Source organism: Homalodisca vitripennis, chromosome X (assembly GCF_021130785.1).
Source record: "Homalodisca vitripennis isolate AUS2020 chromosome X, UT_GWSS_2.1, whole genome shotgun sequence".
Taxonomy (NCBI): domain Eukaryota; kingdom Metazoa; phylum Arthropoda; class Insecta; order Hemiptera; family Cicadellidae; genus Homalodisca; species Homalodisca vitripennis.
This window is the reverse complement of record NC_060215.1, coordinates 23,009,033-23,032,879: the sequence shown is the minus strand read 5'-3', so window position 1 is coordinate 23,032,879 and position 23,847 is coordinate 23,009,033. Positions and strand designations below refer to the sequence as shown.

At 33.2% G+C, this 23,847-nt stretch overlaps 1 protein-coding gene across 4 annotated transcripts in view; it reads left to right on the top strand.

The window, feature by feature from the left end:
- Nucleotides 1-23,847, top strand: part of LOC124368774 (peroxiredoxin 1-like) — a 33,740-nt gene that overhangs the window by 5,397 nt on the left and 4,496 nt on the right. The window contains exons 1-3 of one of the 4 annotated variants that reach the window (XM_046826127.1): nucleotides 10,375-10,547; nucleotides 18,211-18,349; nucleotides 20,290-20,660. In XM_046826127.1, the coding sequence (XP_046682083.1) occupies nucleotides 10,448-10,547; nucleotides 18,211-18,349; nucleotides 20,290-20,660 (610 nt within the window). In that variant the 5' untranslated portion in view covers nucleotides 10,375-10,447. Of the gene's footprint in view, nucleotides 1-10,374; nucleotides 10,548-13,279; nucleotides 13,473-18,210; nucleotides 18,350-20,289; nucleotides 20,661-23,847 lie in introns of those variants that run through there. The other 3 variants (XM_046826128.1, XM_046826129.1, XM_046826130.1) reach the window with 3 other exon arrangements.

The window sequence follows — 23,847 nt, the reverse complement described above, 5'->3', positions numbered from 1 at the left end:
AACTTAACAAAGTAATAGGACTGTTTAACCCTTAAAGCGCTAATCTAAATTACTGTCAAACGCTAAGACATAAAAAATTATATTTTTTAAAATTTCCCAATGCTAATTTTTGTTTCATATACCTTGGTATTACCTTAATAAGAAAAAATAATAAACATGTAATATTACATATTTTTGAGAATTTTATACGCACGAAAATATTTGAAATTTTGAATAAACTGCATTGCAGGATAATGTACATAGCAAGACTATGTGACAGATTACATTACATTTATACAGGTTATTTATAATGAGTAAATTGTAACTGAAGTTCCTGTATAATTAGTACATAAAATAAATAAGTTCAGTATAAGATTTTGAAATGTAATAATGTGAAATTCAACACAAAATTATTTATATGATAGCCTACAAGGGAAATGAAACAAATATTGTATTTATAAACCTTATTTATTTAGAATAAATAAACTGGACTTGTATGGTGAAACTTGGTATAAAATACAAAACAAATAATTGAAAAAAAATATTACACATTATATACCAAAAATGCGCTCATTTGTCAAAACTTGGATCATCTGGATTAGCCATTATAACAAAAAATTATACTAAATGTTAGTAAAACCAATTTTATAAGAATTGTATAAAATAATTGTATAAGAATTACAATGGACTGATTCAAAACACTTTGTTTAACAATATAACCAACATACGACCAACACACACGTAGTTAAACAGCTGAATGAAACGAACGCGTCTGTAGGCGTATGCCGCGTCACAGGCCATACAAAAAATGGCGGCGATTGCTTTCAACCCGAGTAGATACCGTTACAAAGTCCACCAACGGTGACAAAGCGTTTTGTCTAGTCCCGACAGTCAAAAGGAACATCGATCTGCTCTCTTACGGAAGTTTTAACAACTAATTCTTCGCCATTTCATAAGTAAAGCTTTTGCGTTTGTAGACGTAATCCGCGTTTAAAGCATCGGCAGTTCCGCGTCTTTAGGCGTTAGCTGCGTTGGAAGGGTTAAAACACACACCTTCCGTCTTAAGTTTACCCATCCTCTTCTTTGTGGCAAAATTGATTATAACAAGAGTTAGGTTTTGTGTTCGTAGGAGCTTAATTATAAGCTGGTTCAAATTAATTATATTTCCAACGCCAAATTTGAGTTTGCTTTTTAACCCAAATAAACAATATATAAGCCTACAAGCTTGTATTCATACTTTTGTAGTGAGATTAAATTCAATACAACAGAGAAAATTGGTGAACATGTTTATATTTCGAGTATGCAAAACCCATGAGCAATCAAATTTCCATAAGTTTTTAAATAGAGCAGTAGCAATTACCCGCGGCTTTGCATGCAATTTTCAAAGTCAAAGAGCATAGTCTTCCTAGTCAAAGCATTCATGATTCAATATGATGACGCCCTCTGATGTTTTCAAACAGAATAAGGCACAGATCTAATAACTTTAATTCAGTCAGTTAAGAGATTCAAAAGCCAATATAACATTTATTGGTTTTTATTTCAGAGATGTAAGATCGCACATTGCTAGTTCGAATATATGACAATTTTGATCTCACTTTTGGGTTTTCCTAGCTTGATGCCCCTATCAAGAAAATATATACATATAAAGGTTGAGTTTGTTCGAGTATATATATAAACAAAATATACTCGTACAGTTCGAGGACTTTAGCTGCGCACGTGACCTTGAGTGTGTGGTGATAGGCGGGAGAGGTGGTGGGGTAGCATTATGCGCTGCGTCCCGAAAACATTTCCTGTGACTCATGGGTAAAACCCTTCTTTCAGGAATCGTATTGAGCCAAATACCTCATCACACTCGCTACAATCAGTCTGTTTAGTGACAGTGCTGATTGTGGTGGAATTAAATAATAAGAGAATACCAAATAATAGCAATAATAGGACTTATCCCTTTTTTCAGTTGTTATAATGTTGTTTAACGTGTCTTTGAAAATAACGTATTTGTCGATCCTAATCTGCAAATCGAAATCGTGATTTTAAAGTCGTTCAAGAGATTGTTGCGCCTTCATCTCAGCGGCTAGCACGTAAACGCAACCTGCCATACAGATAACGTGTACTTATTGAAAGGGTAGTATTTGGGCCCTACGAGCACAGCTAAATTCCTCCATCTGTACATACATACATACGCAGTTCTAAGGAGCCTATTTCCGAAATAAAAAAAAAAACAACAACTAAGATTGGTTTTATAACGGTCTTAAAATCTGATATCCAAAACTAAACAGTAACTTTTTTTTATGTTGGAATTTCACCACTTACCAAATACTGCATACTTAATGTTTGCTAAAATGTTCAGTTAAAACTATGGTTAAACTAAAATTTCCAATTTTATCATCGGAAGAAAAGGTTGGATTAATAGTAATTCTTACTTTTAACGTTATTCTATGGTTTGAGACTATAAATTGACACACATTTTAAAAATTTGAATTAAGTTAATTAAACATATGATAGTTTTGTTTTAATACAATGTTAATATAGAACAGTTGATTACATTTAGCAAACTCTTTCAATTAATATTTCACAACTTTAGAGACCAAGATCAGAATTTTCACTACTTAGAGACCGGTGGAGCGTAGCCCAGAGGGATTTTCAAAATATTAATTAGCTTATATTCATACTATGGACGCCAAGAATATCCATGTTAAATTTCAGTAAAATCAGTTGAATAGTTTGCTTAAAAACAAAACAAACAAACAAAGCCATTTTTGAATTTGTAGTATTATTTGGATTTGTAAAGTTTGTGTATCTTATATTATAAATAAAAAATAAAATCTTTAAATAAGTAATTTAGATATCTCAGAAACCTAAGATTTTTAAGAATTTAAGGCTGCTTAAATTTAAAATTAGCTGATGTCACTTTCAATATTCTTAAATTTATAAATTTGGTTGTGTCAAATCGCATGTGTAGATAATGGTCTCTCATGCTTGTTCGCCCATTTCATGCACATTCTCATAATCAAGCCAGGTAGACGGCCGCAGGGGCCTGGGCGCAGGGTTGCAGCCTCAGAAGGATTCAAAATCAAGGTTGCGGAGAGCAGCTATGGCAAATGTGTGCGTGGGTGTGATACCATCCCTCCACCATTTACCAGTTCTAAACTGCACACGCTGCACTAGTTCTACGACACTCCGCTTGACGCTGCTCGCCAGTCACAAATAGCGTGTGTTTCTAGCATTAACCTTTAGGTGACACATCTGTTGAGGGATTTCAAATGGGCACAACTTACAGCATTGGAAAGTTTATCTTCTCAGAAGAATCTATAATTAAGTCACAAGGGTGCCTCAGGGCAGCTGTCTGGGCTCCATCATGTTTCTGCTCTACACAGCAGATCTCGAATTTGAACTAAGTTATTGTTCTCTGTACTCGTATGCAGATTATACTCAGCTGGTATTATCATACCACCCTTCCAATGTAGCCTCAGCTGTACGAAAAATGAATACGGATCCTTTGGGCAGATGATCATGATCTGAAATTAAACCCTAATAAATGCTTAATTTTTCATTTTCAACCTCCTTGGGTGAAACATATCATGAAGCGTGATTCGCTGTATGTATCGTTGGGTGGGGAATCTTTGACAGAATACGAGATTGTAAAAATTCTTGCCGTAACGCTGGACACACAATTAACCTTCTCAAGTCATATTTGGACTGTGACCCGCAGCACAGTGTGCAGACTGAAAGTTTTGTTTAGGCTTAGAGGGCTGCTCACAAGTTACAAATTGTCAACAGTGTTATTTTCTCTGCCATATTGTAGGGTCGGTCGGGGTAAAATGGGTACAAAAACATGCTCTTTTTAACTTTAAGGCCTTTTAAAAAGTTTCTTTGAAATAATTTACAAAATAATTACAGGTTCCAGCTTATCATTGTGACCTCTTAGAATAGTTTAATATGTAATAAAAGTTAATAAACTATTTAGTATAAAAGTAATTATTTTTTTTATAGTATACCTATTTTACCCCATGGTTTGGGGGAAAACGGGTATAGTAATGTTTTCATAGTAAAACACAATAATTACAAGTGCTGTACTTATTTTACCCCAGTATTTGTGTAAAAGTAGGCACAGTAAAAATAACTAATGAAATATTTTGGTCACAAAAAATTTTATTATTACTAAAAATATCAGTTAGACAAGTAATTTATTTAAAAAATTAAAACATAGAAACAGTTCGTTGAGAGGGGCACTTCACACAAACTTGAAAAATCTTCCATTATAATCTGGTACAGAAAAACATTAGAAATTTGTCCTAAATCAACCCACTCAATGTCTTCTTTATCAGGAAAAATGTAACGCTCTCCTTCACCTTTGCATTTTGTCAAAAACTTTACGGAATATCGCTCCTTGTTGCGAAGATCTTGTGCAGTAATTTGTCCCCTGTAACTCCTTCACAAACCGTGCCACATTCACTTTGGTAAGTTTATACCTACCCATGATCCTACAGTGGGTTCAGTAGGTTTTACGTTTTTAGGTAGGCTGCTTTCATCGTCACTTTCTGCCGTATCAAATAAGCGTTTAGTAGCTCTAGGGTTTTTTTTGCGGCTTTGCTTGGACCAATCCAGGCTCTTGTTTTATTGTTTTTCCTAAGGCTGTAATGGGTTTAGGCCTATTAGTTTTACTTTTTATTTTCTCTTTTCTGGCATCTTCTTCTTCTTTCAGTCTGTCCATTACTTCATTTGTTGTCATTACTTCACCACAACTTCCTTGAACTCGTCGCCTTTTTGTCTTAGAATTTTTCAATGCATCTTTTACACTTGATGACTGTTCAGGTGACAATGTACTTAAAATTGCTTCTCTCAGTTTCTTCATTGGTGAAGGAGAAATTTCAGGTAGGCCTGCTACAGAACTTGATGGGCCGGGTAAATCTTGTACAGGATTAGCTAACTTTAATCCAGTGGGTTCTGGTCGGCCAATGGGTGCCCTCTGCGATGTCTTTGGGTGTTTCGATGGAGTTTTGCTTAGGTTGTGCTCCACTTTGTAAGTCCATTGGCCTAGTTGGTTGTACTGAAACAATCCTTTTTTTCTAAAACAGACTTATTCACAGGATAGATCCCAGAGCCCTTAAAACCACCAATAATGTGCTCAGATTTGAATGAAGTCGATACCAGTTTACTTAGAAGACTTGGAAAAACAGCCTTGTCAACATTTTTAAGCCGCGATTCACGATACCAGTTCTTCAAAATTTCTCTCCACGCACTTTTCATAGGAGCAAATACCCCAACATCCAATGGCTGAAGTGCATGGATGTATTTGGGGGCAAAAAACACAGAAGAATAATGTCATTGTCTCTTGCCACTCGGGTTACGTTATAGGTCAAGTGACTTCCATGTCCGTCTCAAACAAGACAAGAACTGGTTTTTCAAGATTTTTTGTCTGATTTGCAAAATTAATGAGCCATTTCTCAAAAATGAAATCTTGCATCCAGCCAGACTGTGTGACTCCATAGAGTGCAACCTGGCGGTCCTCCTTGAACCCAAGTACTTTGCAAATCTCCCTGTCCTTTAAAAAACAACACAAGGTGGGTAGCGTTCACCGGATGCACTGGCTACAAAAAGAACACTGTATTGCAGTCTGCCAGCTCCTCCTGATCTTGAATAGGACACTTTTGCACTTTTAGGGACAAAGACCTTACCCTTAGTGGGATCTGTGCCTAGGCCAGTTTCGTCCAAGTTGAAAATACGTTCTGGGGTGATTTTCTAACCCATTTTCCACAAGAACTTGCTCATAAATTTTAAAAAACTCATCTACCACAAACTGAGACAGTCCTTCAGCCCTTGCTTTTGTTAATATTTCGGGTTTCCGTTTTGATAGTTCATGTGCCCACCTTTTTTCAAACCCTCTTAAAAAGTCATACCCTGGCATATCGTCCTTGAATGGCGTCTTTCTACCCACTGATTTTACATAGCTACACACCATATATTGCCAAGTCTTTTCTATCTAGTGGATAACCACATTTTGCTGCATACAATAAAGCCTCCACAATATAGTTCTCCTCTTCTTTTGATAGCACTGTTGCCTTTCCAGAACCAGGAGTTTTAGGAGGATTTTCACTCCACCGCCGAAGGGTTTCATAAGGAATGTTATATTTTTCTTGCTGCAGCATATACTGAGCTTCCATTGTCAACTTCCTTTACTGCTTTCCTTCAAAGAATCTTCATCATATTTTTTGGGTTTTTTTTCTTTATGTATGTGCGTGGCATGATCTAAAACAAAAAAAGTGAGGTTAGTTTTCAGTTTTTAAAATATTATACCTATTTTACCCCATGTTAACAAATTATTGAATAGCATAAAACCTATTAAACTTTAAAAACATTAAACAAGTTAAAAAGTTAAAGTATATATGTGTAATGTATACATACCTGAATTTGAAACTTCTATTTGATTAGGTTAACTTTTAACAATGTCATCAGTTAGGTTGTCTTGGTTACACTGACTGACTCCTGTGAACATATGTTTTTTTTCATTTTAAGAAGCTACCAGCAGTTTAGCCAACTCACTTTCAGTATAATATCATATAAGATGATGTTATACATTTATGGTATTTTTTTCTGATCCAAAACATCAATAACTCAAGTTTTATAATATAAAATAATGTTTATACCCGTTTCACCCCAGTATACCCATTTTACCCCGACCGACCCTATGCACTTCCAGTATTCGGAGGTAGATTATCCCTTGACAGCACTGTCTCTCTTCAAAGGCTGCAAAACTCTGCTATTAGGTTTGTGCATGGTATTAGAAAATTTGACCATGTCAGTCAATCTGGAAAAAACAGCTAAAATACTTCCAATAAAGCACATCTTAAGTTGCAAGTGGATTAGTCCATAAGGTTTTGCTGTCTAGTACACCCCCTTATTTGAAGAACATTCTGCAGGTTTGAGATTAGAGAACGTTGCACATGATAGGACAAAATTTTGGAGGTACCCAAGGTTAGACTTCAGGTGGGGAGAAATGATTTTTTTAAATTTTGCTCCCCAGATGGAAATGGAATCTTAGTGTTTCAAAGCACTCTGCTATGCCTATTTTAAATAAACTTAGGCTACATTTATACAATAATTCTGATACACCCATAGCATGCTTCCAACTACGCCCAAATAGGATTCACAAACATTCCTATAATTTGTATTTAGATGTTAACAAAGAGAACTACCCTGTAGACAATCTGACTTCCCCCTTCTAAACTAAGTCCTAACCACATCGCTACTTTCTCCAGCATCCTTTCTTGAAGAATTACAACAAAATATTTTACCTATTGTATACACTTATGTATTGTAAAAAGTTTATATTTTTTATTTCTTTACTTAATTTTGGTTTCATTTTAATAATTAATAAATTTCAAATTAATCCAATGTATCGAAGGATGCTATAGGCAGTGGACGTCAAGTGAAATAACTAGAGTTATGAATATCAAAGCCAAATCTAAGCCTATAGGAGGTTTTTTCTTAAATTATGATTGTAAAATTATTCAGCCATTAAATTTAGGAATGAAACTGTTTTGTTAATTTACCCTACTCATAATTTAAACTCTAGATCTGTTGATCAATATAAAATGTGGGAATTGTATAGAAGGAAGACAAAAGAATGTTTTACTAATCACCCTACTTCTATTTGTCTAAATTTACTAATCTGATTTTTAGAACCAGAGCAGCAAGGATATCCTTTGATTGGGTCTTAAAAGGCCGGACCGTGCACACCTGTCATAAAGCAATGTTTACAATCAAAAGCTGTATACTTAATCATAAACAAAAATTTCAAATTTTTCATTGCATATTTAATTGAACCATTGCAAACGCATTAGCCTATGTCCTTTTCCACAAACATAAATAATTGTACACTGCAATATATTGGACAAATACAGATGACACATTATATTGTCAATTTATACAAGGTGTGTCCAAAAAGTATCCGACCATGACGTCTGGCATGAACTGACGTTACTCGGTGGCAACGGCAATCTGGTCCCCTTCAAAATACTCCCCTCAACAAGCCACTACCTTATTCCAACACTCCTCCCACTTCCGGAAACACTCCTTAAATTCATTTTGCGGAATGGCTAACAGGTCATTCGTCGCATTTTGTTTTATTTGTTCAACATCGTCAAATCATTTTCCTTTCAAAGGAATTTTTAATTTCGGATATAGCCAGAAGTCACAAGGAGCTTTGTCAGGACTGTAGGGAGGCTGTCGTAGTTGGTTGATGTCGTGTTTGACCAAAAACCGCTGAATAAGATTTGAGGAATGAGCTGGCCCGTTGTCGTGTTGCAGTCACGGCTTGTCCACAGTTCAGGTAGTTTCCTTCGCATTGCATCTCGTAGCCGCCTTAGGACCTCAAGATAATACTCCTTATTCACTGTCTGGCCTCTTGGAGCATATTCATGATGAACAACGCCGTCCTGGTCAAAAAAAAAACTGTCAGCATTGTCTTGATATTGCTTCAATTTTGTCTTGCTTTTTTCTGCCGATGCTCTTCGCGACTTTTCCACTGTGAAGATTGAGCCTTTGTTTCAGGGTCGTAGCCATAAACCCATGACTCATCACCAGTAATAGCTTTTTTAAATAGCCCTGGGTCACTTTTTATCAAATCCAGATTGTCCTGTGCGATTTCAAGTCGACAGTTCTTTTGGTCTTCTGTCAGCAACCAAGGAACAAATTTTACCGAAACACGGTTCATTTTTTAATCTTTGTGTAAAATGTTACAAACTGACGATTTTGGTATTCCTAAATCTTCTTCCAGCTCTCGGACAGTCAATCAACGGTTTTCATTAATTGCTGCACGAACGCGTTCAACATTTTCAGCGTTTCTGGCCGTTGAAGGCCTGCCAGATCGGTCATCACTCTCCACTGATATTCGGGCATTTTTAAACCGCCTAAACCACTTTTTTATTTGAGTATCGCCCATAGACACGTCACCGTAAACTTTCTGTATCATAGTAATTGTCTCTGATGCTAAATGGCCAAGTTTTTGGCAAAATGTAATGCAAATGCGCTGCTTAACACGTTCAGTCATATTGAAATGCAACGCACACACACGGCAGTACTGTACGGAACAGAGCGCTGTGACTCACTGATTGACCGGATCCTATTCAATGCGTAATATGGGAAGGAGTAGACTCGCCCCTCCCCTCCAATAACCGGTTCGAGCCGGTCAGTTACGCCGCGGCCGCCTACTGGCCGGCAGTCGGATACTTTTTGGACAGACCTCGTATATACATTTTTGTCTTATTGAAAGTGTCCAATTGTTTAAAACGTAATGTGTGAGTTACATGCTTTCTTTCGATAAGCAATAGAATGTTCATTATTCAGATGTTAAAATTAGGACTATCTGTAAAATATAAATTCGAATTCTGTGAAAAAATTATAATAAATAAATACAGTACTGTACTAGTTTATTAACTCATCAAAAGGGATGTGAGTTGTGCACAAGTTGTGTGTTGGGTAGTGGAGTAAATTTTGACAATATTTCAACTAATTATGACAAAGTAAGTTAATCTGTATAATTATTTATACAAAATTTTAAACATTTCTGATTCTTGGTTTTTGTCATTATTTCTGGGTATACGAGTATATTGGGCCGCTTCTTATCCCATTTCTGCCATAACATATGTGACGTAAAAGTTTAGTGATAAAACTATCATTTCTTAAGCACAGAGTTTTATAGTCTAGGTGTCTGGTGTCAAAGAGTTGATTTTGAGCTTCTTTTTCACCGACTTTTTCGGATCTCTTCAGTCGGACATTATTCCAAATTCTAAGAGTCGAGTCTAGAACAGTGTCAGATTCTAGATAAGACACCAAGAGGCAAGTGAACTGGAATTAAACTCAACATTTATACTTGAATATATTATGCTTTGTAATGAAAATGCTTCAGAGTACTTATTTTAGGCCTAGTCTTTTTCATAACACCAAATTTGCTTATCACTGATAAAAAAGCAACACCCCACAATTTGTGAAAAATTTTTTGGTTCTACAATCTGGGTTATGAAGTTCTCTTGTATTAATGTATTTTATTTATCAAAAGCCAGTTTCTGAAGTTAGTAGAAATGTTACTTCAAGAAATTACTCCTGTAGAATAATCTATTGTACATGCTAAAAGTTACTTTAAAAATTTAAAAGTGCAGAAATTGAAAGTTAGGTTTTTATGAGGTACATTATTGTCCTTTGTGTGTAATTATATCCAGGAAAATTTACAACTATAATACCCAATTTTATATGTACTATGATCAAATTTGTAGAAGCTAAATCATTTGTCATACAATAGGCTTGTAGTGAACGAATTATGTAACATGGACAGTTCTTATCTTCAATAGAAATGTAAACTAGCTATTACGGATTTGTTATAAGAGTAATTTGTCAGTTATAGTGATTTCGTCTCAGTGAAACATTGTTAATTTTTTTTAATTTGTAAAAGCATTTTCTTTTATGCATTGATATGTTCAAATTATTTTCTTTATTTCTGTTTTTAACCATGCTGGAAGTGTATTTGACACAAAAACCTGATAAACCTAAAACTGAATGCTGTAAAAAGAAGGGTAAAATTATCACTATTTATCATAACTTTTTATTGTTTCAGAGGTAGCCTAGAACAGTATATATCAGTATGTATGGTTTTAAAGTCATAATTTTATATATTTTATGCCAAAAAAATGACTACTCAGTAGATAAAACCAGTAAAATACTTGTCAGTTTTAAATTAATCAAAATTGGCTTGACTAATTTTGCTGAAATTGTAATTAATGTTACTTTCTGATAGCTTTAGGATTATATTTACAGTTGAATATGAAATAAAACTTATTGTTCTGGTTTGTATTCAACAGTGTCCACACAACCAGAGTCCTGACAAGTGTAGGCTGAGACATGGTTCACAGTTTCTAGACTTGTATTTAACAGTGTCCACACAATCAGAGTCCTGAAATATGTAGGTTGAGACTTAGTTCTGATTCTCCATAGTTCATAACTTTTATTTAACAGTGTCTACACAACCAGAGTTCTGACAAATGTAGGCTGAGACATGGATCCTAGTTTCTAGATTGTATTTAACAGTGTCCACACAACCAGAATCCTGACAAGTGTAGGCTGAGACATGGTTCATAGTTTCTGACTTGTTTTAACAGTGTCCACACAACCGGAGTCCTGGCAAATGTAGGCTGACATGGTTCCTAGTTTCTAGATTGTATTTAACAGTGTCTATACAACCAAAATCCTGAAAAGTGTAGGCTGAGGCATGGTTCATAGTTTCTAGATTGTATTTAACAGTGTCCACACAACCGGAGTCCTGACAAATGTAGGCTGAGACATGGATCCTAGTTTCTAGCTTGTATTTAACAGTGTCTACACGAGAATTCTGAAAGGTGTATGCCGAGACATGGTTCCTAGTGTCTGGCTTGTATTTAACAGTGTCTACATAACCAGAAGAGACGTGGTTTGAATGCCTATAATTTCAATTATATTTGTATACAAAACCAAAATATGAAGACTTAAACAAGACGAGTAAAAAATTCTAGGGTTATTTACTTATTGTGCAAATTTAAAAAAAATGCCTATAAATGTACGTAAAGATGGCCTACTTTGAATTTTTTGAAAGCATAATTAGATATGGTTTATTAATGTGGGATAATAGTAGAGGCATTGATCCAGTGCTAGTAATTCAAAAGAAGACTGTGAGATTTTTAGCAGAGACACCTGTGTAAAAATCTTTTGTTTGCAAATATTGGTGTTTTACTGTTATAAACCTGTATATTTATGAGGTATTAGTAGATGTAAAAAAATCACATGGTTTTGTGAAGAAATTATATGTATCACTATGATACAAGGAATAAAAAGCTTAGTTAAATACAGATATAACTAGATTAAGTAAACCCATGAATTACCATACAACTTTAAAATGCTTCTTTTTTAATAAAAACTTTATTTTTTTAGTAATAAATTGTATTGTTGGCTAGAAAATAGGTCCTTCTATGATATTAATGACATTTTTAGCTGTCAGATTGATTTTAAGGGTTTTTAACCTTAGAATTGGCTATCAATTTAAGCTTTGCTATTTGACAAAGCCTATTATAATTGTATTGAAAATTATTAATAGTCAACAAATTGCCTATATATATATATATATATATATATATAATTTCAATAAACATTGAATCGCAAAATAAACATACAAAATTTACTTTATACTATATATATATATATATATTTATATATATATACTATATATATATATATATATATATATATATATATAGTAAATATATAAAGTAAATAAAACTCGAACAAAGTATTTTTTGAATAAAACATCCTCAAAACATCTGATATTGTGAACCAGGCAGCATTCGAGTTTCTCCAATGAAAATCAATTAAACGTCAATCATAAAAAGTGAATAGGTGAAGATATGCATAAATTAGAATTTTATGGAGGATTTAATTGAACTCAGACCCTTGTTTATGGTATATATTACAGTTTCAACTTCTTTTTATACAAGACTCAAATGTAATATTCTGTAAGTAACTTTTGAGTGAAATTTCTTTTAAAGTTTCAATGTGTATGTTGTCAAGTATTTAATAACTATACATAATACAAATTTTAAATCTAAAAAAAATTGAAAGATTGAAATATAAGTAAAATTTACTAAATATAAGTAAACGAATTTGGTAAAAACGAGTCTTTTCTTTTGTTCTAGGCGATTTTTACATTAACAGATGGGTATTTTTGGAAAACTAATTTTTATCTGTTGAAAAACTGTTATACTACTACATAAATGGACTGAGGGAAACAAAAGTTTTGCTTATAATGGAGTAAACATGAAATTTGTGTTTTCATCTCAAATGTACTTAAATTGATGGTTCAAAAACCTAGCTCACGTTTAAAATTGAGATATTTATAATTTTTAGTTATTGGAAAGTTGTAAGATGGCTTTGTTGTAAATGTATTTAAAATTAAACTATGCAAATAGATCAGCTACATGCACATAACCAAAGATTTGAACAAATTAAGATTATATACCTCTGTTTTAAGAGGTTATTGTAGTATTGGAAAACATGTTATGGGAGTACATGAGGCATAATGTGATTTTTTTTCAAACAGGAATGCTATCTAGTTTTACATTTATCTCATGAATGTAACACAATTGTGAGATAGTGATATTCAGCCTCTGTATTATAACAATTCTCATGAACATCAGTACGTAGATGGAGGCATTTTATAATTGGTGACGGAATGGAATCACCTGAAAGTTTCCATTGTGTCTAAAAACCGGTTTATGTAATTTCTCCACAATTACAGAAGGCTTTTTGTGTAGCAAGGCATCTCTATCTCTCTTGTGCTGGCCTTGAGCGTGACAACCAGGCTATGTTACATCACAACACTTCGCTGTTGTGGTGTAGATCAGTTGGATGCTGACAGGTATTATTAGTACTTGACTGGTCCAACACGTGTTATTTGTGTGGCAGTTTGCAGATTAGTATGTATAATGTTTTAAATTTTCTTTTTCATTTAAGTCAAGTTCAGTAATGACTGTTAACAAGATTAATTGTAGATCATATTAAATCAGAGCTAGCCCACTTGAAAAACTTTTTAATATAAAATTATCTAATTAATTAAAAACTAATTTTATTCTTATTAATAAAGCATATCTGGGTCTCGGCTTAAAGTGGAAAAAGTGTGTCTACTTGTATTTTGCTTCATGAAGATGTTAATAATTAATAACTGGGAATACACGATTATAACAAGTTGAGCAAACACCTTATTCTTAACCTTTTCAGTACCATAAAGAAATACTCACAACAAAACTGTCACTTCAAATATATTATGTCTATATCATATGTTAGACATGTACAAACCACTGAAAGCATACAACATCAAAAACATAGAACCGAACATTATAACCCGGAAATGCATTGTGACAAATGGTTGCCACTGTGATATTTCTTGTTATAATGGTGGCAGATGTCACAGTGGCACTCTAAGGGTTAAATACTGATTTTGAGGCTTAATTTTGTCTTTAAAAGCATGTTTGATCAGTCATAAAAAACTATAAGATGCAAATAAATTAAATAAATCTTTAAATACTGTAGTTTAGATAGAAATACTAAATTAAAATTTTTAATAACTGTAAACAATGTTGGGGAAGAAAAATCAAAATTTTCTTGAACTGGTGCATGGTTAAATTTCTTTGGGATCATTTTTTAGCATTACTTTTATATTTTTTCATATGGTTGTTCAAGGAACATTTATCTAATAAAATAATGAAGTTATTATGTACATACTTCACAAATAAAAAAACTAAAACACGAAATGTAAATTGTTTTATTAATACTATAGTATATTTTGCTTTGTAGATAAAAAGAACAATAAGTACATTCAAAGACAGCCAAAATTGCAAATTTAAAAACAAAACTCTAAACGCAAATGGAAACTGGGTTTGAGTTTTTGTTTTCAAAGGGGACATTGTATCAATTGCCACTTGTAATTAGAAACAAGTATGACAATTCTGTAGCATCATTGAACTTCAAAGAAAATAGTAAATGAGTGACCTAAGGCTACAAAATAAATGCAATAGTTCAAAATCAAATAATTTGTACCAAAAAAAAAAGAAAAAAAATTGTAATTGTAAATTTGTAGGAAATTTTAAAATTTTTGTTGTGCTACTATATTTAAGTTAACTGTAACATTTGAGTGTCTCAGGACACTTCTTTGTATTGTAGCCAAAGAATGGTTTGGATTAAAAATCCTCTGTTCTAAGAAGTCATAAAACATGTTAATTTAGTACACGGCTGCAGTGTAATAAGTGGCCACCGCCCCAATCGAATCATCGATATTCATGACTATCTAAAAATACTGAAAACAAAATGTTGAGCCAAATTACCTAATAGGTATTGCAAAAAACAATATAGTTCTGCTGGTTTTAAGTCTTAAAAATTAATATATTAACGATAAATAAAAATTGATCTGGCTATTTTCAAGGATAAACGTGACTACTTGTGACACAAAGAACACATATACATCGTCATTGGACTTACCACCATTAGTCCGTCATTGGACTTACCACCATTAGTCAAATACAAAACAAATAATTTTACTTTGAATTAATTTGGAGCAATAATTTCGAACTGAATTATGTTTTAGGCTTTTAAAATTCTATTATAGTGAAGCTATACTTTTATATGTAAAAGAAATGTATTTGATGCAGAGTATATAAAATAATTTTATATTTAAACTATGTTTGAGCAGCTTAGTACTTACAATTACTTTAGCTAATCTGAAATGGTGTTTCTGCAGGTACTGATACTGGCAAAAGTACATTCATTCATTAAAAAGTCAATAGTTTGTTTGATTTCAATTAAAATAGTACATGATTTTCAACATACTCATAATACCAAATTTAGAATGTTCAAAAAAGTATTCTCTATGGCATTATAGACTAATGCTCCAGAACTCAATTTATTTGTAACAGTTATAATTATTATGATGGAACCCCTAGATGGGCTAATTAGTAGCATTGGGAGCCCTATTATTTTCCTTTTCAGGTCAGCCTGGATCTTAGAATAAGTATAATTTCACTATTTCATTGTTTTATGAATTAAAAAATGTTAACTGTGAATCTAATTTGTTTTGTAATGTACGACTTCATGAAGAGAATAAAGATATATATATTTGTTGTTATTATTATTAGTTCCAGATTTAAAGGATCAAAGTCTTGTAACCATTTAAAAAATTGCTCAATGTTTAAAAATACATTTTAGGACAATAATTGTGAGTTCATCGCCATTATTCTTGTTGATGTCACTAACCTACTCAGTACATAAATAAAATAAAAACAGCTGGCAATAATTAATTATGAATGCCTATAGGACAAATGTTTTCGGTATTTCTAATCGATAATCATGATTTGATTGTGGTAGTGGCTGCTTATTATATTGCAGCCGAGTATACAAATATTCCTTAAAATTCTTAAGGACAATAAATACGTAATGACTATCTGCATATATACAAATTTTACCAATTCATGTAATAATTATATACAATCTGGAGTCTTCTTTCAAACATTCATGTTTTCAGTTCCTATGCAATATAAATACATATGTTTAGGAAAAAGTTCTGTTGGCATAAATGGTTTTGGACCATCTATGATGAAGTAAAAAGATGGTCCTCCACAACTCTAATATCAAAATTGATAACACAATTTTTTAATTGACAAATAATTAATGTACCCACTTCAATATCCTAAAATTGTGTGTTTTTCCTTGTTTTTTTATTTAAAAAATTAAAATAAGTATTATTAAAATTGACAATGCAAAAATAAAAATGGTAACTCTGAGGATTAGCTTATACCCGCATTACTATGTCCAAATAAAGGGCAGAAAAATGTCTGGAAGCACATAAGCAGAAGCCATATTTACAATACTGGCATCATTGGTCCTTGATATGACAGTTAGCATTAATGTTACGCCTCAACTAATTTTGTAATTTTTGTTAAATAGCTTGATGACTATTCTCTTTTAGCTCAACATTACCAAATTCAATTTATTTTTCTATTTTGCAGTGGAATTTCTTTCAGCCTTTACATGAAAATATACCTTAATGCATAGCTTACTACTGCATTACTTTACAAAATTTAATCTCCAACGAGTGGAATAGTTCCTTCACAGTTAACAAAAGTCGTCTAAAGAATTTGTATTTTTGAGGTACCTACACGAAAGTTAATATTCCATTTCAACTGAATTGTTTTTAACAGCGCACTTCAGTATATCAATGATCAGGGTGTTAGCATCATTAATGGTATCAGAGCAGATAACACTGCTCTATAATGATGACTGATATGTAATTGAATCCTCACCAACTCGTTATCTCAATGAATTGATTGATAACTGTTGAAAAACTTTCATAACAACACAAAACAATACGAAGCTAAAACGTAGGTTGTCTTGTAGTTAACGTATAATGTAAGTGTGACATTTATGGCTGACTAATACTTCTCAGTCTTCACTCAAAGTCTGTGTAGTAGTTATTTCACTTACATTAATTTTAGAGAGTCGCTTTCATTAGATAGGAATGAGAGGATCTCGGATATGAAAGTATTTTGTCCATATGGAAATCATTTTTATGGGCAAACTCTATAGTTACAAATAACATTTTATAGACAATGATAATATAAAAACTATTGCTGTACTTTGTTATGCAACAATAAAAATTTGAATCCCAAATAATGCAGTAAATTAATATGACAAAACTTACTAAAAACATCTTAACATACTATAGGTATGAGGTATGGAAACAACAATATGTTAATGTTTATTAGTATGCATGATTCACCAAATAATATAATCAATACAAGCATTCTGTACACTTAAGTGTAAAGTTATAAGTACTAATGAACTTTACAAGTACCAAAGTTTTTGTATGCGATAAATGTTTTTGAATGGAAAGGAATGCAAAACTAGATTTTTAAATGGTTAAAAATCACAAAATGAAAGATGGTGTATATATCTTGTGTAATCGGATTTTATGTTTAAAAAAATGTTTTCTGTCTAATATGTTGAAATAACAATTGTATTTATTATGCGTGAGGCGTGTTTCTGAAAGTTATTGCTTGCGTAAAATAATTTGAATGTTGTGTAATAAGTTTGGCAGGATTGTAATGCATAGGGCATAAAAATGTGCATATAAAGGATATTTAAATTGTAAATTAATTTAACTAATTACCACATTTTTATAGAAGGTTTGATGAACATATTGTATTTGTTTAGCAGTGATTAGTTTTTCAATGATTAGGTCCCCTTGATGTGATCTGATTTATCACTGTACAGCCTGCCCCCGCATTCCTCCTCGATGTGAACTGATATCGATCAGCAGCATCAATAACCTAGTCTGTTTCTGTGTCCAGACTATAGTATGGTGCCTGCACTCGTGCAGCCTGCCCCCGCATTCCTCCTCGATGTGAACTGATATCGATCAGCAGCATCAATAATCTAGTCTGTTTCTGTGTCCAGACTATAGTATGGTGCCTGCACTCGTGCAGCCTGCCCCACCTTCCTCCTCGATGTGAACTGATATCGATCAGCAGCATCAATAACCTAGTCTGTTTCTGTGTCCAGACTATAGTATGGTGCCTGCACTCGTGCAGCCTGCCCCCACCTTCCCCCTCAATGTGAACTGATATTTATCAGCAGGATAATAACATTGTCTGTTTCTGTGTGCAGGCTTTAGTATGGTGCCCGCACTTGAGCAACCTGCCCCCGCATTTGAAGGGACTGCTGTTGTCAACGGCCAGTTCAAGCCTATCAAGCTGTCTGACTATTCAGGCAAATATGTGGTGCTATTCTTTTACCCTCTGGATTTGTAAGTATGCTATTACAGCCATGGTTTGGTATTTAATGTAGCTTACTACATAAGTAACGCTAGTAACTAATACAAAACATTCTGTGGGGGAAAGCAATATAAAATAAATAACTCTAAAAATAAGAATTTACATCATCAATGGGTTATTAAAAAAAATGATGGAAAGTATTAATCTTAAAAAGCCTTTGAAAACTGAAACCGATTTTAAAACACCAGAACTAACACTTAAAAGTTAAGTCCAGGATTTAAAAAATAATCCAAAAACACTCTCTATTCAATTGCATAAAAAGCTGTTATAGCTAATAGGCTACTTTGGTTATGTGAAGCTTTAAAAATGTTACTACCATTTAGGCAATACAGGAAATGATACAAGCTCTTAAGATCTATGAGCAAAATTATTATTGTCCTGTATTTATTTGTGTTCAGCAGAAATTCCAATAATACTTATCGCTTGGTTATGTGAAGCTTTACAAATGTTACTACCATTTAGGCAATACAGGAAACGATACAAGCTCTTCAGATCTATGAGCAAAATTATTATTGTCCTGTATTTATTTGTGTTCAGCAGAAATTCCAATAATACTTATCGCTTGGTTATGTGAAGCTTTACAAATGTTACTACCATTTAGGCAATACAGGAAATGATACAAGCTCTTAAGATCTATGAGCAAAATTATTATTGTCCTGTATTTATTTGTGTTCAGCAGAAATTCCAATAATACTTATCGCTTGGTTATGTGAAGCTTTACAAATGTTACTACCATTTAGGCAATACAGGAAACGATACAAGCTCTTCAGATCTATGAGCAAAATTATTATTGTCCTGTATTTATTTGTGTTCAGCAGAAATTCCAATAATACTTATCGAGAAACAGTTAAAAGTTTTCAAATACTATTTTGCAAATATTTAGAACCTCAATAATTAAAAGATGAGATTTTTTGTGGAGAGATTTGTTAGTTACAAAAATTACATTTTTAATTTATTGTAAAAATATACATAAAATATGAAGAGTCTTCTCTAAGTCTAAAATACAAAATAAAATCAATCATTGTGATGATTTGTATTTATTTTTTTATCAAACATTTTACTTTAAATATCATCCAGTACTAGTTACAGATATCAAAATAAGACATTTAGAAGTGTACAATGTTTGTTTTTGTTTGTATGCGTGTTAGCCACGGCGCATCAGCACCGCTATCATAGCAACAAAGCATGGCTGTTTGTTGGATACTGCTATTGGATAAAAAAGTATAGATAACTGAGTTGAACGTTAACCACAAACTATCTCTAACTAGTCGGGTGGAAATTACGGGAGCTACATTTCATTGTACCTTGTTTATTTCTGCATCTAGGCATATAAAGCAAATTCTTTTTGCAAACAATAAATTGAAGTTTTTATCTAAATAGAAATAACTCTGTGTCCAAGGTTCATGGTGTAATTTCCAGAAGGTTAATTACTAATATCACAAATTGTGTTCTGTGCAGCTTGCAGGTTGTTCAGGAGGCAATTTTATAAAACACTATTAAAGTCAAAAGTAAAAATAGTCAAATAAACGATTTTATGATATAGAAAAACGAATACAACTTTGTTGAAGCATTTGAAATTATGTCCCATTTTATTTAATTGGAAGTACTTTATTATACTATAAACACATCTGTTAAAAAATATGTGTTGTTTCCATTATAAGGCAAAATAATTTGAGTGGTAACTCAAGGGTGAATGCAGCTAATGTTTGTGTGAGATCATCCTGGGTATAATACAATAAATCAATTAACAATTATTGTTTATGTGTCTTCTGTTAAGAAATAGTTTCAAGAATAAGAAATCTTAACACTATTTTAATTGGATGGCGAATAAAGGGAAATCTTACTGAAATACATGTACTGAATATCATGGAAGACTAAACATCAAAACACTGATTCTGATTTGATGTTTCAGTACCTTCGTGTGCCCAACTGAAATCATCGCGTTCTCTGATGCATATGAGGAGTTCCAAAAGATCAACTGCGAGGTGGTTGCCGCGTCCACTGACAGCCACTTCAGCCATCTGGCGTGGGTGAACACTCCCCGTAAACAGGGTGGTCTGGGGGAGATGAAAATCCCTCTACTGGCTGACAAGTCTGCCAAGATTGCCAGGGCATATGGCGTATACAACGAGGACACCGGCATCCCGTATCGAGGTCTGTTCATCATCGATCAGAAACAAAATCTTCGCCAAATCACAATCAACGACTTGCCTGTAGGCCGTTCTGTCGAGGAGACCCTGCGGTTGGTGCAGGCGTTCCAATACACAGACAAGCATGGCGAAGGTAATGTCACATAGTCGACAAGTAAATTAGTTTACATTCTGTTGCATTACACTGTCAGTATCATTGAAAATACAAAATTTGTTTCGTGGTGTGAATTACATTTTATTATAAGAGTGTAAAAAGAGGATGGGTTTCAAAACAGCCTTAAGCTTTTGCCCATTAAAAAAAAAAACTATTACGATTATCAAATACAACAAATTATTCTCTGTTTAATACACAGCGTTTTTTTTAAAGATGCTACTTACACTGAAATAAGGAGGGGATAAATAGTTATTTCAGAGGGATTTGTGGAGGTTCAAGGAAGTTGCTATATTTTTAAGAACTAAGATATATCCTCTACCTTTTACTTTTATTTGATAGATTATAAAATAGGCTTTCAAAATGTATTCCATTTATAATAACTACAAAAGGTTGGTTATATATTTGTATTGTTTATAAAACATATTACATTTTTTAATATTTCAAACCACTCCTGATAAAAAATAAAAATATAAAGGCTTTTGTATGTTTTAACTATCTGCAAAATTGCATAATGAAGGTAAGCTTCCCTCTACGAGTAGAAGCGGGAAACTTGCAATTTGCAGTGGTGTATGTACATATTTGTGGTACAAAATGGTCACTATCTTGGACCATTATCATATTTTAGTAAATGTGTTGCCTACAGTTGGAATTTTCTATATTATTGCTCATTTGTTATTGATTATTTGTTAATTAGAATTCATCTATGGTATAAAATATGTAGTATGACAAAATCACGTTTCAACAATTTTGTGTTTTGCCGATCACCAATAATGAATATTTTTTCATACCCTATTCAGCTTTGACACATCACTACCTTAAGTACAAGGGTGAATCAAATATTAGCCGGACTTCTCTTTTAGAACACTTATTGGTAAAGTAAATATAGTTTATTACTTTTCTACATAACCTCTTCTGTTATTCTTACATTTTTTCTTAGCGAATCAGAAGTTTTTTAATCCCATCATCAGAGAATGATGCTGATCGCATCTGTAACCGATAGCACACTTTAACCCATTGAGATAGTAATTGCAGGCCTGATAGCAGCAATTAATTTAGGTGAAAATGTAAGTGTTTAAAGTTATACCGTAATAACTTTTTTTGTTTATGATAGAGCAATGAAGTAGTCTTCCGAACAGGTTGACCAAATGTATTCAGTTAGGAGGTAATTATGTAAAAGTATCTTAGTTTCATATTTTTAACACCTTTCTTTATTATCTTGGTTGCAAAACTGTTTGATCCTCCCTCGAATGTGTGAGTAAATGTTGCCTTTAATAAACAAGATATATTTTGGCTGGGTTCAAGATTATCTGTGTAGAGCAAAAAACAATGATTGTTTAAGTTAAAAGATTTCAATTCCTTAAGTAAACATTGTTTTATATTTTGATGATTGTTTCCTGAGAAGACAGAGTCGATTGGAGTACAGAATGCCGTTGACACCCCTATCCTAAGGGTCACATATAGATATAGGTAGGCAACAATTGAAAAAATTACTATGGAGTAAAAATATATTTTATAACATGAACTGAGTTAACTCAGATGAGCAGACAAGATGGCCGACACTTATCATCAACTGTGAAAGTGCTCCCATTTATTGTGAAGTTTTAGTGAGTAAACAACAACAAAATACTTACTGATCTGCACACCATTAAACACCACTAAACTGTAAGTGGCAACCCAACACCTGTGCTGACACAGCAGTGGCAGACATTCCTGCGGAACCTACCTCACACCTTGGTTACACACACACTGACAAGGTCATCACTGCACAGCAACTATCACATGACACATTCTACCTCAACGGCTACAAAAAATCTACACTATTGAACTGCAAACTGCTGACAACAAGAAGTTTGAAGAGGGAAACAACATAACCCTTTCTCTCACAAATTGCAGTCATTTTAATACACTGACAAATTCTGAACCAGCTAAACAGAATTAAAACAAACTGATCATTGTTATTAATAATTTTATTGTGTTTTATAATAATTTCATTATTTTTATTAATACTGATAATTTTTTCTTCAATGAACCATTTTTATAAACTGACAGATTCTGAACCAGCCAAACAGAATCAAATCAAACTGATCAATTTTTATCATTATTTTAAATTTTTTAAACTTTAAACTCATAAACTGACAGATTCTGAACCAGCCAAACAGAATTAAATCAAACTGATCAATTTTTATTATTATTTTAAACTTTTAAAAACTGATTTACATCTGTCACAAAGAACTATTAACATGCCCAAAAACGAATTCGGAAACTTCCAAATACCCCTGTGGTGCTTGCAGTGTTGGGGTGTAAGATACTCCGTATAATATGTACTGGGTCCTGTAACCAGTGGTACCATGGTGGCTGTGTGAGATATATCTGACAAGCGCCTAAAAAAATTGACCCAAGATGAAATAAAAACATGGGCATGTGAAAATTGCAAGACCTCAATGACTGCCCAAAACGGCTCTATGTCAGAATTAAACCTTTGTGGCAATATGTGAATCAGAACTTTTTTCCCACATTTAAGACACCCAGCCCATCAGGATACCACAAGGTCAAGGCAAATAGAAACACAGTTAAGTCTGATCTGGAGCTGAGTTTGAGTGCTGTAAAAACAAAGGATAAGAAGATCAAGAGGGACAAGAGGAAGATGACCCTGAGACATCCCTGGCATTGGTGGCTGAGGTGGGCAGTCTCCTTTTGGCGGAGAACTTGGAGCTGAAAAAGGATTGTGGAGGACTTAAGCATCCGAAACTCAGCTTTGGAGGCTAAACTTTCTGAAATGGAGGCAAACACTGGAGGATCGAACTGAAGCCGAGGAAAAATACCTACATAAAATTGAAGCATTGGGAATAAAAACTACAGGAAGCTATAGCCCAGATCACAAAGGAAAAACAAAATAGACAAGAACTACAAAACTTTTATGAGGAACATGACACAAGACAGACTCTCATTTATGATGAACAAGCAAATAAAATATCAGAACTAGAACAAACAATCCTTAACCTCAAAAGAGAAAAATCTGGACAAAGAGATTCGCTGGACAAAAACCAAACAAGACTCAAAAAAAATTCAAAAATGTAGAAACGCAAACCATACAAAACAGCCACAGCCTACACAATAACACCGTCAAGTCCAACACCAGTGGCTCAAGAGCTGGCAAAGCTGGAAA